The sequence below is a fragment of the Varanus komodoensis genome, unplaced genomic scaffold (genome assembly GCF_004798865.1).
Source record: "Varanus komodoensis strain SLA01 unplaced genomic scaffold, ASM479886v1 scaffold36, whole genome shotgun sequence".
NCBI lineage: Eukaryota > Metazoa > Chordata > Lepidosauria > Squamata > Varanidae > Varanus > Varanus komodoensis.
In genome coordinates, this window is record NW_025335873.1 from 5,680,635 (window position 1) to 5,699,040 (window position 18,406).

An 18,406-nucleotide genomic window follows, 5' to 3' on the forward strand; every position below is an offset into this window, starting at 1 on the left:
TATTTGAGAGTGGGAACAAACTGCTGTTGTGCTTCCATTATGTCCAGCTTCTTGGGGTGCGAATCGGCTCTTAGTCACTACTTAGAGACAGAGGACTAAAGGCTTTTGGTCTGCTCTGGCAGATTGAGTGTTGGAGACCATGTGCTGATGGGTATTCCACTGGTGTTAGCATCTGTTCTATGCTCCATCACTTCTTTCTTCCGCTTTCAGTTGTGCACCAGCGTGCTGAAGTGTCAGTGTTGAGAAGCTCTTACTACGGTCTGAGCTTCAGAGTGTGAAAGGGGAGCAGAGGACTTGACCCTCTCTAGAAAATTGGAGGATGACATTGTATATGTGAAGCGCATAGACATAATGCTGCTTTCTTTTCCTCTTATGAGCCCTCAAGAACAATGTTCTGTGACGGCCAGCATGGTTCTTCTAATGGTGGCTTTTAAATGGAGGAGGTGGCAAAATGTTACCCACCAAAAGGATCCATGGAAGCTGGCCATGAGTTTGGTTCCTCACCCTTAGGTTTTGCTCATTTGCCAATGGGCAAAAATTCCTTTGCCTCCTTCCCCTTTCACCATCTTACACTGACTCTTGTGCGATCTTACGAAGAGAGGGCACAAACATAACACAAACAATGCTTCAGTGTCTCACATGCGGGAGAACCCTGGTTCAACCTCTCACATGTGTTGGCCAAGACCCCTGCACAAGCCCATGTCGCGTTATCAACTCAGTTCAAGCAACATGATGAGCCACTTGCAAGGGTAAACTGTGGGTTGTTGTTGAAGCATGGGTTCGGTGGTTCTCCAAGCCTGACCAACCATGGTGAACAACCCGCAGCTCACAGCCCAATGGCAACCCATGGATTCTCTTCATGGCTTGTTCGTAGTTGATGTAGCTGGATCAGACAACACAAACACCTGCCATTCAGGAGCAACCCCCATGGTTCAGCAGCAGCTCACACTCAGCTCTTGAGGGCAGGTCATCCTGCTGTCTGAATGCAGTTGCCTTCAGTCCCGGTAGACAGTGGACGGATCTGTTGTGTGATTCAGTGTAGGACTATTTCTTTGTTGGGATGGTGGTCAGCATCTCAGCTGAATGAAAGCACCTAAAAGCTGGTGTGCCTTGAGCGAACAGGAACAGGCCATTTTAATTCAGCTGGCTGGATATTTTGGCCAATTTGCGTTGTACTCTCCTGCAGCACCTCCTGCTGGACCATCGGTGGGTCTTGGCCAGGTCTTTCTATTGACTGTCTTCTAACTACCAGTTGACTGTCAAATGCATTCTCTTTAGCACCTTGGATTCAGTTTATTGCCAGAAGGCTTTGTCCAGCTCAAGACTTTTCTCAATGATAATGAGTTACTGCTCTTCAGCCAGCAGTTTGAAATTGGTGCACAAACAAGAAGAAAAAGAAAAGCTAAAGGAGGGGAAAATTAATTTCCTGTTCTAAGGTCCCTCACTGCCCCCTTTCTCCCTCTGCCTCCTCATTCTGTGCTCCTCTTCCTTCAATAAATCCAATATGTATTTAATAACAAAACACAAGGAAATATGCTCTGTTGTCTAAATCTTAGCTTTCAAATATAGATCTTTGGGGAGAAGGGAACTATCTGGTTGATAGAGAAACTGGGATTGATTTAGATGTGTGATGACTGTGGAAAAAATATCCTCCAGAGAAGAGGAGAAGAAAGCCAAACAACCTGCGCAGCCTTCCTAGCCCTGATAAAGTCAGTCCAGCCTGTTTTGTGATTTTTATCTCCCCTACACCTCACCCGGCCACCTCAGGGAGGATTCCTCCAATATCTCTGACAATCAGAAAGGAAGGGTGGAGGGAAAGAATAAAAGAAAGAGAGGAGGTTGATATTGAACGCCTTTGTTGCCTCAGAAGCAACATGGGTTCTCTTTGGCTGATGGATGCTGAACCACAGTGTCCAAGGGCAGCATTGTAAGCTGGTACCACTGGGAACCAGTTGAGGCTCAGCTCCTTTGGATGCTGGGTGGTGCTCTGTGTCCTCTAAGGGAGGATGTGGCAAGAAATCAGAAAGGTGGAGAGTAGAGCTCTGCTGGATTCGCCCCTGCTTCCAGCCTGGGGCTGCAGGCAACAGGCCAGTAAAAGTGCAGCAGAAACAGCGGCAAGGAAGGGTGGTGAGGGCAAGACGGAGGACATCTTCATTCATTTATTTATATTGCGATTTATATCCTGCCTTTTTCCTACAAGGGGCTCAAGGCAGCTCACATCATTCTCCTCCTCTGTCTTTTCCCCACAACAACAACCCTGTGAGGTAGGTTGGGCTGAGAGTCTGGGACTGGCCCAAAGGCACCCAGTTGGCTCCATGGTGGAGCGGGGACTTGAACCCAGGTCGTCTGAGTCCCAGTCCCATGCTCTTCACCACCACACCACACTGGCTGGATCTTGCCAAAAGCTCCCCCATGAAACTTTGGGGACAACATGGACCACAGGACTTCTGCAATGCATTTCAACCTCTCCCTTTGGAAGCTTCATGGAAGAACCTGGGGGAATGATCCAGGTCACCGCATCTCTTATGGTCCGCCAGGGACAGCCTGTATGTCCCCTAATGCCCTTCATAGCCAACCATTTCCATCAAGCTGTTTTCCTTTCCTCGGTTATGGTGGTGCTGTAAACCCGTCCCAGGCCCCCGCTTCACCTTCTGCTTACAATTCTAGTTATCCCAAGCAGACTCCTCTCTTTCTTTGTCTGCACAGGGGGGATCGTACTCAATCCTTCCTTCTACGGCATAGCAGGTCACACCCATACAATGATCCACGAGATAGGGCACAGCCTTGGTCTCTACCACGTCTTCAAGGGCGTCTCCGAGATCTTCTCCTGCAGCGATTCCTGTATGGAAACAGAGCCTTCCTTTGAGACAGGAGACCTCTGCCCTGACACCAACCCAACTCCGACTCACAAGATCTGCGGTGATCCAGCCCCTGGCAGTGACATGTGTGGACTCCGTAGCTTCCAGAATACCCCGTTCAACAATTTTATGAGCTATGCAGGTATGTTGCTTCCCCCTGCTCCAGCTGAAATAGTTTGCTTCTACACCTCTTTTGAACCAAAATGTTGATTGCAAGCTTCAGAGTCCAACAGGACTCCTGTCCAGGCTTTATCTTTTTGGAATAATAACAAAAGGCCACATTCCATGTTCAGATCGATGCCAAACCATTTCTGCTCAGCACTTCCTAGAACAAAAGGAGCAGAAAGGTTGGATCAGGGGCTATGCTAATTGGATTACCAGCCAGAGAAATCTGGTTTTATCAGTTCCCAGAAGCAGAGCGATGAGGAAATTAGCAACAATAACAGCAAAACAGATTTGATGAGCCATTGGCAGATTTTTCTAGAGCTGAGCCAACCTTTCTCCAAAGCCATTTTTCCCATGAAATTATTTTGCATTTCCCCCCTTCCTTCACCCTCCCCAGAAAGAGAGGGCTAATTTGCTGGATTTTCTCCAAAAATTCTCTACCATAGTGAACTGGTGGGTGCCATTTTCCCTTCCCCAAAAGGTGCTAGGTTTGGAGCATGGCGGAGAATACAAAATGGTGGCCAGGCGGTCAGCACAATTGCTGCCATTTGCACCAACAGTGATGACCACCACAGAGTGGTCCCTTCGGAAAGAAAAACTGCAGCATAATCCCTGCTAACCACCAGTGCCAACCTCAAGCAACAGTTGGAGGATTTACGCTCGCCGCCAAAATCCTCTGCCCACGAGCAGGGTGGAGAAATCTGGGAGATGCTTTGCACACACAATTTTTCCGTCTTCAGTACCATCCAGATGGCAACTGGGAGATGTGGAATGTGCAAAACAAGAGTTGAAGGTCAGTGTGAAAAGCTGGCGATGTCCTGAAGGACAAGATGGGGACATTTAGCTTGTCCAAGGGCCGGTTTCCTGCCGGACCACCCTAAGGGAGGCCTCCCTCCCCTGGGCCCTTGGGAAGTCAGGAAGCCCAAGAAGTAAGATCAGTGGTTTAATTGCTGGGAGCTTTAGGGCAGTTGTGAGAAGCCACGTGTGGGCCATTGGAAGCCACCCTTGCTCTAGCTGTTTTCGGAGCAGTCTGTCTGCTTTGCCAGTGCTTTCACCATGTTCAGTACAAGGACGCTTTCTATCTTTCTGCGAGTGCTGAAGAAAAGCCAGCAATTTCAATCAGGGAAAAGCCAACTGTGAAGGTCACCTGTTGGCCATTGGCCAGAGCATTGCTCACCCACATCCCCAGCCCCATCTTTGGAGTAATTTTGCCATAGAGTTCCTTCCTCCTCCATGTTGAAGGCTCAGATTGTTGTGGGGATGCATGGAATGCTTCGTGATGCCCCCTGATTCCCTTTAATTTAGCCAGAACTCAAGGGAAGGGGCAGTTCCCAAGGATTCTCTGACTGCCAGTGCCAACGGGAGCATCCGTGCCTCTCAGTCACCACTCTCCACCCTCCAGCCCATATGTGAGTGAAAGTCAGGAAGTCAGGAAACCCGAGTCCTGAGACGTTAGCTTGGACCTGCTCTTGCCTGTACCTTCATGTCAGGGCACCAGAGACTCTGGGAAGGCTGCAGGGCGTCCCTTTCCCATGAAGTAACTCTTCTCCCTCTCCTCTCTCTCTCCCCCTTGAATTCGGTTCGGGACGGGCGGCTTCCCCCACCCTCATCCCAGACGACGACTGCACCAACGCCTTCACACCGAACCAGGTGGCCAGGATGCACTGCTACTTGGACCTGGTGTACCAGAGCTGGCAGACGGTCAAGAATCCCGCTCCCATTGCCATCGCGCCGCAGATCGTGGACCAGACGGACACCTCCGTCACCCTGGAGTGGTTTCCTCCCATCGACCGGCACTTCTTTGAAAGGTGAAAGGGGAGGAGGGATGTGCTCGAGTGTCTCTGGCTTTGCACGATGGGACGGGCAGGTGAACATGAGTCCCCCCAGTTTGGTTTAGCAGTGTTTCCCCACCATTGCGGGCACCAGCACCCATACCTCGCCCGTCGTCCATCTTTCTCTTTCTGTCTCGCTTTCTGAAAAGGGGAAATTAAGTTCTTGCAATATGCCTTCAATTTATATTTCATAAAGCAGTTATTGTATGTTAAATAAATTCCATCTGCCTATTAAAAACATACTGATACAAGGTTAATTGTTATGTAACCAAATACGTCTCTCTGACATACTTCTTCGACCTCAATCAGTATGTTTTTAATAATCTATGGCTAGTTGGTACTTAAATGACACACAATGCTTGGCCTGTTCAATCTAGGATTTCATAACAGTTATCATACCTTAAGTCAACACTCCATTTCTTTTGCAAACCCTTCCATTGGGGTTTCCAATAGTGTGGAGCCGGCATAACTTGAAGATATCTATGGAGACATTGTCCAGTAGTTATGTCATAGTTTTCTTAGTTTCCCAATCCTAGGATAAATAAATTGTACGGTGACTCTTTCAAGGGCAGAAAGAGGGGATTGCTCAGCTTATTTTTCAATTCATAATTGATCTGTTGTCAGTTCCTGCAAGTTTATGGCCAATCTAAGATAATGACTAATACCATTTAAAACCTTGGATTATGGAGCTCTGTAATTGAGAAGTTATCGGCATCTGCCATTGATGGGAAGCTTAGGATGGCTGGAGGAACTGGATCTTTGTACATTCTAATACAGTCCAACCTCATTTGTGCCTCTTAAGCTAATGTGTGGACCTAGTGACCCACCAGAGCTTTGCAGTTCCCAGCTTGCTGCTCAGAATGTGTATCAAAATACAGTTCTCAATGCATATTTTGTGAGAAAAGTTGCTGTGGAAAACAGATGCTTAAATGTTCCAAAAGGTCATCAAAACCATTCAGGCTTTGGAGATCTCCAGATGTCTTCATCATGAATGGTGGGGGGGGGGCGGGTGGACGATGGGGGGATGTGGTGGGGAGAAGGCATCTTCTCTGATGCTGAAGGCACGCTGTCTGCATGATGACAATCTCACAGTGCAATGTCTGAATTGGAGCTTGCAGACATTCAGATAGGGTGGAAAGCTCGTAACCATCCAGCTGTTTGGGCCTGCAGCTTTCACCATCCCTCACCACCAGCTTTGCTAGCTCAGGTTGATCTCAATATGATCTAGGTTTTCTACCTGGAACTACCCTTAAGAAGGATCTCTCTCTCTCTCTCTCTCTCTCTCTCTCTCTCTCTCTCTCTCTCTCTGTGTGTGTGTGTGTGTGTGTGTGTGTGTGGAGGGGTGGGGCAAGAGAGAGTTAAAAGCAATAGTAGTTTAGTGTAAAATGGAATACACTTATCGGGGAACCCATGCAAAGATTATCCAGATTGGGAACAGCCAGGTGTCCATCAACCATGGGAGCCAGGAACTGAACTGGGGTTAGGGCTGCCATAGAGGCGGGAAGATCAAGGAAGGACTGGAATGAGCAAGACTAGAACTTGGACAACCCTTCATTGTAAGGTTTATCATTACCACTTGCTCAGTGTCCCAACCTAAAGGGAGAACTGCCCTTAGGAGAACCAGAGGCCGGCTTGGGTGGATGGAGCTGTTTCAGTACTGGGAAAGCTCTGTTGACCAGAACGATGCTTCTCATTGCAACTCTTCTGGGATACTAGAAGCTGGTCAATCAATCCCCATTTGTACAGGTGTTGATTGACCAAAACTGAATACTTTAAGGAAACATGGCTCTATCACTTACCTACGTCTTTGGTGTATACCTCTCCAAACATCTAGGAGAAAAATGTGACCCTAGTTTCTTTATCTACCACATGGGCAGTGGTCAGGGGCAATGACTGGTGTGGTCCAAAACATCTGAAGGACATCAGGTGAGGCAGTCTTTGCCAGAGTGGAGGCATGGGATAGTCTCACTCCCATGGAGAGACTAGGAAGAACAACATTACTGGCAGGAATATACCAAGCTGTCAGATACGAATGTTGTGACGGGCAAAACAGGGTCACTAGAGGTGGGGAAGCCCTGTCAACTCAACCCTGCCAAGCCAACACACCTCTGTCTTCATGTGTCACAACCTCACCTTGGAAGACAGCCTCTCATGCTACCTAGGAAGGTCACTCTTCCCACAGCTCTTGCTGCTCAGGGCTGCTGTTGCACAGACTCAGGGCATGCCGTGATGCCTGGAAGACAGGCTCCGTTCCAAGAAACACAGAGACCCTACCACACAAGCCGTAATGACGGGAGAATGGAAGCAGAGGGCAAGCAGAGAGGGAGCGAGAAAGACCTGCTCATTTCCTGGCTGCATCAAAGCACTGTTTTTAATCTTGTCATCCCCAGCCATTGCACACTTGGTATGCAGCAGGCTGAAGCAGGGAGATATTGTGGAAGGAGCGGTCGCAGAGCCCCAGTTGGACAAGGATGGCCTGGACCCATCTCGCCACCAGCTCCACATCAGGCAGGCAGCAGTCATTTCCGCCGCTCCGTCGATTGTTATCTCTTTCTTTCTATCGCAACAGCGAGGATTCGCACAGTACAACTTTCTTGCCTGAGGAGCTGATTGGCAAGCGTTGGGGCCAGTGCTTTGGCTGTCCAGTTTTAGTTTCCCTTGCAGATTTTCATATCTCTAGGGTGCAGGGATGGAATTTGGGAATTCCAAGTAGCAAGAGCCTCATGTTCCCTCTTCTTTTGAAGTTGAGCTCAGACATGTCCAAGGTCGGAGGGGAAGGCAATTCCCTGAGTGAGCACAGAGCAGACTTTGGAAAGGGCAGGCTTTTCAGCTCCGTGCATGATGGAACCAATGTTTGTTTTGCAGTTCTTTAAAATATGCCCAGATGGTGATGGTTTAACCCTTCCACGCTTGAAGAAAGGAAAGGAAAGGAAAGGAAAGGAAAGGTCATCCTCCTTTTTTTTTTTTTTTTGAGTTTTGGCTCGGATAGTCTCTAATAAAGTAGCAGGTGTGTGTGTTCGTGCGCACGTGTGTATTTGTTTGAAGAAACAGAAACAAAAGGCATTGGTGGCAAAGACGTAGGAACCGTTGCAACTCAATGCTGAAAATGGTTTGCAATCCCTGCTTACAGTTCCATTCTGGTTAATGTTACTCAGCAGAGCTCCTGATCATACACACATAACACGATGGCTCGAGCAAACGGATGGCAGATCTGCCCATGAGAAGGAGAGCAAAGAGACTCTATCGCTGCCCTGTTGGGAATGGTATATCTGTGTCTGGTCAGCAAAGTAGATAGCAGTTCTGGGAAGGAGAGATGGAGAGAGAGAGAGTGCGCGCGCACGAATATGTTTGCACAGTTTTCCATAGTGGGGATCCCTCCCCCAAAAGCAGCCTTGGTTATTTTTCGGTCGTATGTTGAAATACGCAGGAATTGATTTTGCGGGCAATTAGCTGGAAGGGCAAAGGGCATGTTTCCTCTTTCCCACCTCCCTCTCTGCAGTGCTGTAAAAGGAAAACGGAAAAGGAAAAGAAAGAGGTGTGTGTGTGGAATTCAACTTGCCATCTTGTCTCCTTTTATTCCACTGGATGAGCATGTCATTCAACTGTTACTAAGTTGGTGCATTTTCTTTCCTTTTTTTTAATTTCCTGCCTCCTAGAGAAGTGGGATCAGCGTGTGATCTCTGCATGGAAGGCCAAGTCCTAGCACAATATGCCTTCAGCGCCTCCTCGCCGATGCCGTGTGACCCGTCAGGTCACTGGAGTCCCCGAGGAGCAGAAGGTAAGCTTTGCCTTGGAGATGGGAAAAGGGGCCGGCGGTGGCTGGGAAAAGAGGCAAGCAAGGTGAGGAGAAAGATCACGGTCAATCAAATTTGTATTTGCAGTGGCAGACAGATATTCATATTATGAACAATGGACTGTAGATTCGCATGTAGCACAAATTTGCGAGGTGCATAATGCTTGGCTGAATTGTGAACGGAGTACCAGCTTTCCCACAAAGATGGAGGTGTTTTCCTAGTTCAGTTTAATCTCCTCTGATGCAGCCTTTGGATCAAAATCAGATGAGATCTGAAGTCGCTTGAACAGAGTGCCACTGAGATTAGGGATTTGCAACTCAGAGGAAAAAGGGCAGCGCACACAGAGAGAGTTCTCTAGAAGAACGAGAGAGGTGGGGGAAACTCACGATGGGTGAGCGGTGCTTCCCTTGCCACTCGTTAGTTCTGAGTTTGGTGCTGAGCCTAAAGCTCGGGGACTTCCTCCGCTTCGGCACTGCAAAGCGAAGGAACTTGCCACCAAATCGTCCCTTTCAGGCGGCCAGACCACATGAAGCAGCTCAGTTACACAGCTCCTGCTTTCCATGCAAGGGGAGCCTGGCTCCAATCCTGGCCACCAGCAGTGAAAAAGCGAGCGATGTGAAGCTCCTCCACTTGAGCTCATGGGAGGCACTGCCAGCCAGGGCAGGCAACACTGCCTGAATAGGGTGGCTTTCTGCCTTCAGTGTGCCTTGCAGCAATCAGCCAGGGTGGCCTTGATTTTAGGAGGAGTCCTTCATGCTGGGTCGGACAAGAGGTCCACCTCGTCCAGGACTCTGTACCCATGGGGGCAAACCGGCTGCGCACAGGATTCCTCAAGCAGGCTGGGTGCAGGCCAAACTCCTGCCCAAACTTCTCAACAAATGGGGTATGCAGCCATGCCAGCTCTGGTCAAGGAGAGGGCCTGTAGCCTGTAGGGCTAGTAGCCACAAATAGCCCACGCCTCGATGAGCCTGTCCGATCCCCCTCTAAAGCCAGCCAGGCTGGTGGCCATCACCGCTTCCCACGGCGGCAAATTTCATAGTTTCACTGTGTGAAGAAGTCCTTCCTTTGAACTGTCCTAAACCTCGGCTTCAGGGGATGACCCAGGGTTCATGTGCTACAGGAGAGGGAGAAAAGTCCCTCTCTACATTCTGCACATCAGGCATGTTTTCAACACCTCCATCCTGCCTCCCCTTGCTCTCCCTTTTTCTAAGGTAAACAGTCCCAGTTGTAGACACTGCTCACAGGGGATCTGCTCCAGCCCCTGTTTATTTGGGTTGCTCGGGCGCTCAAGCTAAGGACAAGGCTGGAGGCAAGCTAGCTGAGAGCCAGAGGGAGGAATGGGTGGGCTTCCGCTGGCAAGGGAAGGAAACTGAGCGAAAGCGGCACATCTGCCAGTTTTATATGCGTCAGGAACGCCTGATTGGATGTCTCGTGTCACCTGACTTTCCAAGCCGGAAGGATCCTCTCACCGGATGATTTGGTGGCTCAAGAATTTGGTGCCTGATCCCTTGAGGATCCCGCTCTTCCAGGGTCCCTATCCAAGCCCATGGGAATGTCTCTTAAGTTGGGGCGTTCAACCAGAACTGTTGACAGTGGGAGGCTTCTCCTGTTCCCACACCTTCTTCCTCTAAATGTGGAGGTTTGCCCAAGGCTCCTGGCCATCTTTCCCCCTGCTGTTACTTCCGCTCGCCTCTCCTTTAGCAACTTTCCCCTGCATGTTTGGGAAAAGAGAAGCAGAAACAATCAGAAACTGAGGATAGATAAGATGCACAGAGGGAAACTGAGACAGGTGGCCAGAGGTTCTTTTGGGTCATGTTTGCTTTATTTGGATTGAACTCAGAGCCACCTCTCCCCCTACACACTCACACACACACACCCTGAGGCAGCCCCAATCAATTGATCTGTATCCCAGTGCATGGGAGAGTCTGTCAAAAGCCAAGCCATGAATTGAGCCAAATTGCTGTAGTAAAGAGACGAAAACATGCTTCCTTGACCCCCAATGCAAATGCTGGCTTGCATGTTTCCTCCACTCAGTGCTGCCTCCTGTTTTGTTTTGTTTTGTTTTGTTTTGTTTTAAACCCACAGGAGCTGATCTAGCACTGCCAGGAAGAAAGCCGTGCTTAGATCTCCTGGATCAATATGATTTGCATTGTGGATGAGCAAAGAGGGTTGGGTGGAGGAGGAGGAAGATACCCGAGTCTAAATGAGAGGGGATCAATAAGGTTGTCTTTGTGAATCAAGACAGGGCTGCTGATGGGAAGTGCTTGTTTACAGCAACCCACAAAGGGGCTTGCAGGGTACTCTTCTGGCCTGAGGGTTTGCTTTTGCAAATTTCTTTCTGAGGAGCATCCGGCTTCCCTGATTATTCTTTGCTCTGGGCACTTAGGGCCAGTTTCTCTCTATGTGATTCTTTAACTCCTGCAAAAGTGAGGTGCACTTGCCAACAGGGTGAGCCTCCAGTCCTTATATAATTCCTCATTTTGGGATGCATCGTTCCTGAAGCGGGTGGGAACCAACCAGCTGCTCAAAGCTTTCCTGGACCAGGGAAATGGACTGTTTGACTAGGACCGATGCTAGTAAGCCAGCATACGAACTCAGACATATTCTTCAGCCACTAAAAGGAGGAGGGATTGGACAGGGCGTTAAATCACACCTGTCATTGGCAGGCAATAGGAAATGTCTGGATTGCATAAATGGTATAAAGTGAATACAAGCTCAGAGGCTGGCCTTTCGTTCTTGCCTGGTCGATAGATCAGTAGACCTGAGTGACTCTTGGGACTGAAGAGCTGGATAATCCATCCTAACATAAGAGGAGCTCTGCTGGATCAGACGGAATTTGTCTAGTTTAGCATCCCGACCCCCAGAGTAACCAATCAGATTCTTCCAAGAAGCCTACAAACGGGGCAGAAGAAGGGCAGCAGCGTCGCTTTACTTTTTCACCCCTGCTGACTGCTACGCAGCGGAAAGCTCTCTCTGAGGTTCCACAGAGCTCCCCCCCCACATCTAACTAGGGCACAGACATCTCCCCTTCATGGATTTATCCAAGTCCTTGCCTAGTGACCTAAGCGAACAGCTGTCACCCCATCTTGTGACAGTGCATTCCATAAATCAAGTATCTGTTGTCTAAAGAACAGTGAACGGCCAAGGTCTGGATTTACTTGCAGCTAGGACTCAGCCAGTAGGAGGTTTTCTGGTCCAGCTCAGTTCCTCAGATGTTCCTCCAGAAATCCAGCCTGTCCCATGATGCAAAGAGTTCCATGGATGCACTTCTGGACATACTTTCTCGGAACAGCTTCGTGCTTACGCATATGTGGATAGAGTGTGAGCTGCAGGTGCCACTTGGGAACTGTGGAAGCAGGTGCATTATGAAGACCTGATTAACGTGTTAGCCTGGGAGGTGCGATGCGAGGATTTTGAAGGCACTGTTTAGTGAGATTCTTCAGCAGTGGTTATGTGGCATTTGTCTCCATCCTGGCACAGAAGTCATCAGATATTGTCTTGGTAGAAACCAGTCCCCAGCATAGTTTTCACCAACACAGAAAATGGTTTTTCAAATAGGAGGTGGGTAAGGAGATTTCCCAGCTCATTTTTATAAGAATTTGTCAAAACTTGCAAATTTTAATATTTTAATGATGCAGCCAGTGTGTTTCCACATTTTAATTGTAATTGTACTATTTGTCATTTTTGTGAGCTGTCCCAAGGCTATGCAGCAGGGGAATGACATATAAAAACTTTTACTAAAATAAATAAATAAATAACTTCATCAACGGGAGAGGAAAAATGTGATAAAAAATAATAATGAGGATGGAAGCAAAATTGACAGATTTCTCCAAGCCTAGGTTTGAACAGATGATATAACTATTTTGACAAATGTCTGCAGAGATTTGGAAAAGATGAGCTTTGGCATGGATCTGAAAACTCAATGATCTTTTGAGTCCAACGCTGAACCCAAACCACTGCTGAATTTTTTATTATGTTTGAGAATTCAGCACGAACCTGGCCTAATGCTGTGTGATAGACTTGCAGAAGCCCTTTTCAATATTGTTTGCCAATTGTTTTATTTTAAACAGAGAAGTTAAACTGTTTTCTTGTAAGAGGTGCAATTTTACCTTCAAGTGGCCAAGAAAATCCTTTGGGTCCCAATCATCCATTTCTTTTTCCCTCCTCCAAGCACTCACTCCTGCCCCTTCCTTGATTTTGGGATTCTTGGCCTCACACCAAGGTTATTAGCACGGATGTGTATGCTTTCAGTCTAAAAAACAAAACAAAACAACACTTTGGACATGGGCGTTCCTTCCAGTAAACTCACTGGCTGGAATATTTGGAGAAGGTGAATGTGGAAAAAAAGACAATAGATGGAAGAGAGGAAAGTACACTGTGGCCGGGGGGTGGGGGAGCGGTGGAGGGAACCCCAGCAAGCCAGTTCTGTCCCTTTCCCAAATCAGCAGAGCCAGAGGTATAGCTGCCAAGAACATGCAGCAAAAAATGCAGACATGCTTTTGAGCTGTGATGCCTTTTAATTTCACGTTTGTGCTAATTGCTTCAATTTACTTGTCCCTCCACATTGCCAAAGACCATCGCTGATATGCTGCACTCATGCTCTCTGTCCTGGGCAGAATTTACAGCCCAGATAGTGTCTTTTTTTTGGGGGGGGGGCACCATGGAATGGTGGCATCCCGTTCTTGACAATCCCTTCCTAGAGATGTTTGACTTCGTATGATTTAGGGCAGGGCCACGGGTGGTGTCATCACGGTTGTCAATAATGATTACATTGCGTTGCGTTTATATCTCGCCTCTATTTCCCTCTTGTGAGGAACCCCAAGTGGCTTACATAGCTCCGTGGTATCCCAACAACAACAACCCTGTGAGGTAGGTTGGGCTGAGAGCCAGTGACTGGCCCAAAGTCATCCAGTTGGCTCCATGGCTGAGCGGGGACTCGAACCCGGATCTCCCAGGTCCTCAGACCAACACTCTGCACTGCCTCTTCCATAGTACATTGGCTGTTGAAAAATGTAGGGGCTTGGTAGGCCATCAGAAATGGCTTGCCCAGTCGCATGAGCCCCATAAGGAGACCCATTTTGCACCCCTGGTTTAGGGGGTGTTTTTATTAGGGCCGCTGCTCATTTGGGAACCTTTAACTCTGCTGCTCTGGCTGGGATTGATCCGTGGATGAACACATGTGAAAGGGTCGAGACCAAAAACAGATTCGTTCATTGATTAGCACCAGCAGAATGCTAGCAAGCCATGCTCCAAAAAAGGAGGGGTTTACTGGGGATAGGGCTCAGAGAACAGGGAATGTCCATGTTGAATCAGGACAACTGGTGTGACTCTCGCCTTGCCATGTATATTTAATTGGCCTTTGGGTAAGGATGGATTGGTAGGGTTGGATAGAGCAGTCTGGATCAGATTTACAAGTTCATGTTTCTGCATTGCCCATTTTCTGTATCCATTTGCAAAGAAAGAAAGAAAGAAAGAAAGAAAGAAAGAAAGAAAGAAAGAAAGAAAGAAGGACATTGCAACGAAATGCATGCTTTTTGCTATTCAAACTACCTTGGCACACCCATTTCCCTTTAGCACACACATTTTTGTATGCAGCCTCTGAGCTGAGGATGCAATTGCATAGTTTGAAGAACTGTACCTGCCAAAGGATGAGGGAGTCCCAGCCTGCAGAGGGATCTGGGCAATTTGAGTTAGGTTCAGTCCCTTTCAAAATGCAGGCCAAATTCAGTTTGGTTCGGCTTGGCTCGGCTCGTCTTGGCTCAGTTCGGTTCAGTTCTCCACTATGCCTGCCTACCGGTCATTCTTGTTGCCACCTCCCGCTTCGAAACTCCCTTGACGAATGTTGCTTCCAGAAGCTTTGCAAGCAGAAAAGCCGGATGTGAGCTTTTACCTTTTATCAAAACAAAATTCAGGCTTCCACAGTTCAAGCTGGTGTGTCTCGAACAAGAGCAAAAGCCACAAGCAAAGTCCTGGCATCAATTATCCAATCCCAGCTCAGTCTCCTAGGAGGGTTCCCACAGGAGACCCATCTTGTCTTCATATGTTTTTAGGGATGCCAGCTTAAGGTGGTAGAAGTTGGTTGAAGAAGAGACCTTTGGATGCAATCGGCAGGAAATGAAGGCTTTGTCTCCAATGCAGATTGGAAAGATTCAATGTTGCGCCCATCGCTCTGTGGTCTAGCTTTCTCTTCCTTACCCATGCTTTGCACAAAGAGCAAACGCTCTTCCTTACCTTGGTTTCTTCCTCTGTTACCTTTGGTCGCATTGTCCCATTCCATTTGTTTCCTTGTTAGGTTGTCTCAATCAGCCGGCTTGTTTTCGGTTGTCTTGCTTTCAGTTGTTCGGTTGTCTTGTTTTCTTGTTTTTCCCACAATCAGGTGCCTTCTGGATCGCACCACACAGCCCATTTCCTCAACCACCCTGGCCCTCCTTGTTGTGGATGATGGGACATTTAGTCCAACATATCTGAAGGGTACTGGGTTTGGGGAGCCTGACTTGCGGGGAGCAACCAGAGAATGCAGAAGTGAATGATAGCAGTGCATTATAAATTCATGTATGGTTATGATCAGAGCTCTTCTCCCAAACCTGGGCTCATCCAATGATTGGATGGGCAGTAAATTCAGGGTGGTACCAAAGAAACACACTAGTTATGGGTAAGATATGGAATGGACTCCCACACAATCATATAGAAGTCTGAAAGCAAAATAGAATGCACCAAGGGTAAACATGGCCAATTTTGCAGTTAAAAGCATGCTAATGAAATGATTCTTTAAAAAATTCTGATGCACCGCAGAGCCCTGATGCTCCAATTTTGCAAATCTGTGCATCCTTCTTTTCAAGCTGCTTGTGCTTTTTTCCATATTCAAGGTCACCCTGATGTGGAACAACCATGCAAACCTGATGTCAGAACATGGAGTCCCAATTCAGTGGTCATCAAGCAAACTGTCCCACCAGCCTGCCCTGAACCCCAGGGCTGCTACCTGGAGCTGGAGTTTCAGTACCCGGTGATACCAGAAGCGCTGACCATCTGGGTGACCTACGTATCTCCTGAATGGGATTCCAAAGAGGCTATAAATGACATTAAGCTCTTAATGGTCAGTGGGCAGAACATCTCTCTTGGGCCACAGAACTTCTTCTGTGACATCCCCATGACCATCAGGATGGACGCAAAGAAGGTGAACAAGGAAGTCCTTGGCATCCAAATCTACACCTTGGATGAATTCCTAGAAATCGATGCAGCCATGATAAGCTCTGTCCCAGAGAGCGAACAGTGTGCCAGCTGTCAGCCCATCAAGTACAAAGTAGGCCGGGAGCCTCCTTTTCAGAAGGACTCTTCCGTCATCATCACTGACCTCAGCCGGAAATTTGTGGACACGTAAGTATTGAAAGCCAAAGTGCCGGGAAAAATGTTGTGTCTATTGCCCGAGGCTCTGATTTGACAGCTGTAGAAGAAGTCTGCATTGTTCTGACAGAAGTTGATGCCGCATCTATTTACTTCATTTAGAGACTTGTAAAAGTATGAATCGCCTTCTGGCCCAAACCTGGCCCTTAGGGGGATTTACAAGGAAAGCCATAGGATGGTTTGTTGTTAGGATGTGCCATCAAGTCATCTCCAACTTCTGGTGACCAGAAGTTTTCTTTCATTTTCTTTCATTCTGGTGAATGAAAGCCCATATAAAGTACTGTCCAGAACAGCCCTGCTCAACTCTTCCAGATTCAAGTGTGTGGTGTCCTTAATGGAGTAAATCCATTTCATATTTGGTCTCCCTTTTCTTTTCTGCCTTGGACTTTCTCTGAAACGATTGTCTTCTCCAGAAGGTTTTGCCTTCTCATGATGCGTCCAGAGTTGGACAGCCTCAGTTTTGTTATTTTTTGCTTCTAGGGACAACTCCAGCTTGATTTGATCTAGAACCCATGTGCTTGTCTTCCTGTTTATTTATCTAGGGTATTTACAAAGCTCTCCTCCAGCATTACACCAGACTGTAGAACTTGGAGTAATCAATTCAAGTTGCAACAACCCAGATTCAGACTAGATACCAGGAAAAGTTTCCGTACTGTCAGAACAATACAACAGTGGAACCAGTTGCCTGGAGAGCTTGTGGGCTCTCCTGCACTAGAGGCATTCAAGGCAAACCTGGATAGCCCTCTGAGTGGGATGCTGTAATGTGGTGTCCTTCAACAGCTGGAGGTCGTACCCAATGGCCTTCCTGCCCCCTTCCAACTCTACTATTCTGTGATTCTATGACCATGTTTCACATGCATCCGATTTTTCATGTCCGTGATCTTCACTGTCCAGTCTTCACATCCATATATAGCGATTGGGAATATGATGGAGTGAATGATCGTGTTCTTGCTCTCCAGTGAAACATCCTTACATTTCACCAACATTTATACTTTCTTCATTGCTGCCCTTCCAAGAGTCTTGATCCTCTCTGAATGTCTTGGCTGGAGCCTCCTTTTGAACTGATGCCTGAACCAAGGTATGCAGGTATTAAGGGCACCTGCAACAAAATGAATTTGCCCCAATTCATTGTCCGAGTCAACCATGTCCTTTTCCAAGATCCACCATTCCACAATTTTTTTATCCTTCTCTCTCTCCATAGTAACAGCCAGCAGGAATTCTGTCCCCACTCAGCTTGCTCAGTGGGCACTTCTGTGCCTCCCTCTCCCTAGAGATTTTTTTTTTCCTGAGAATATCTGTCCTCGTGCCCCCCTCTTGGGAACAGAAGGGGCTGTTTTGTCTACACACAGAGAACAGAATTGATGGTGAGGACTGTGACAATCACTATGAGCTTGCAGCATGCTGTGATTCACCAGAGGAAATGCAGTTAAGGCAGGCAGCCCCCTGGGGGACCAATTCACAGAAGCAATAGGATTCTCCATCAGACAGGAACAGATGTGGCTTCACTCATCCCAGGACTTCAGGCCCATCCAGCGAAGAGGCTGCACCTGGAACACTCTGTGGTCGTGTTCTTTGCCACCCTCACATTACCTGGAAGCTACTCTCAAGAGCTCCACGTCTGATTGGTGCAGAGGAATAGGGGGATCGGAGGTTTCATGGGCTCCCCTTCAGTGCAACTGCTCTGGGCTTGAATCTGTTGTGCAATTGAGCAGCTTAGAGGACAGAGCGATGCCATTTGGCGTAATGCCAGTTAAGGCTCCCCGCCCCCAAAACTTTTGCTCCAGCCTGGTTTGAAACTTGAGCAGCTGATCCGAGATAAAAGCTGAAAATGCTGGGAGATCATGTCCTGGGATCTGCCATCTCTTGTTAAACTCTGCATGAGTGCCGACGTGCCTAGCTTTCTTCATGACCTCACTTTTTCATAGCCTTGCAACCTGCACATGGGGCCGAGAGGTAGGTCTGGAAAAGGGAATTCTTGAAAAAAGCAGGATGCCTCTATGTATCTGCAGAGGGCCATCCTCCCAACCCCTAATACTTCATCCAGATTTTGGACATTGGAGGAAGTGCTTCCCAGCACAGCCTGCTTTCTCCAAGGCCCCCATCCTGACCACGTGGGACCTCCCTGAGATCTTCCAGGGAGTAGTAGCTAAGGATGGATGCCCAATTCCTTCTGTGGGCCCTTCAGTCAACACCCTGGCTGTGTGAAGTAGGGGTCGCAGCCAAGTTCTAGACCTGCAGCACTCTTGGAAGCTACCTCAACAGCAGCCAAGACCACCTCCTGCTGATATGCGTTTGGCTCTGGGTCGCATCATGTAGGCATGAGATACCATGACTTCCCCTTGCACTTTCCGTCTAA

At 48.0% G+C, this 18,406-nt stretch overlaps 1 protein-coding gene across 2 annotated transcripts in view; it reads left to right on the forward strand.

Annotated features, from left to right (window-relative positions):
- The window catches only part of PAPPA (pappalysin 1), a 140,218-nt gene that overhangs the window by 16,132 nt on the left and 105,680 nt on the right, over positions 1-18,406 (forward strand). The window contains exons 3-7 of one of the 2 annotated variants that reach the window (XM_044440146.1): positions 2,707-3,000; positions 3,764-3,816; positions 4,639-4,831; positions 8,514-8,633; positions 15,516-16,023. In XM_044440146.1, the coding sequence (XP_044296081.1) occupies positions 2,707-3,000; positions 3,764-3,816; positions 4,639-4,831; positions 8,514-8,633; positions 15,516-16,023 (1,168 nt within the window). Of the gene's footprint in view, positions 1-2,706; positions 3,001-3,763; positions 3,817-4,638; positions 4,832-8,511; positions 8,634-15,515; positions 16,024-18,406 lie in introns of both variants that reach the window. The other variant, XM_044440147.1, reaches the window with a different exon arrangement.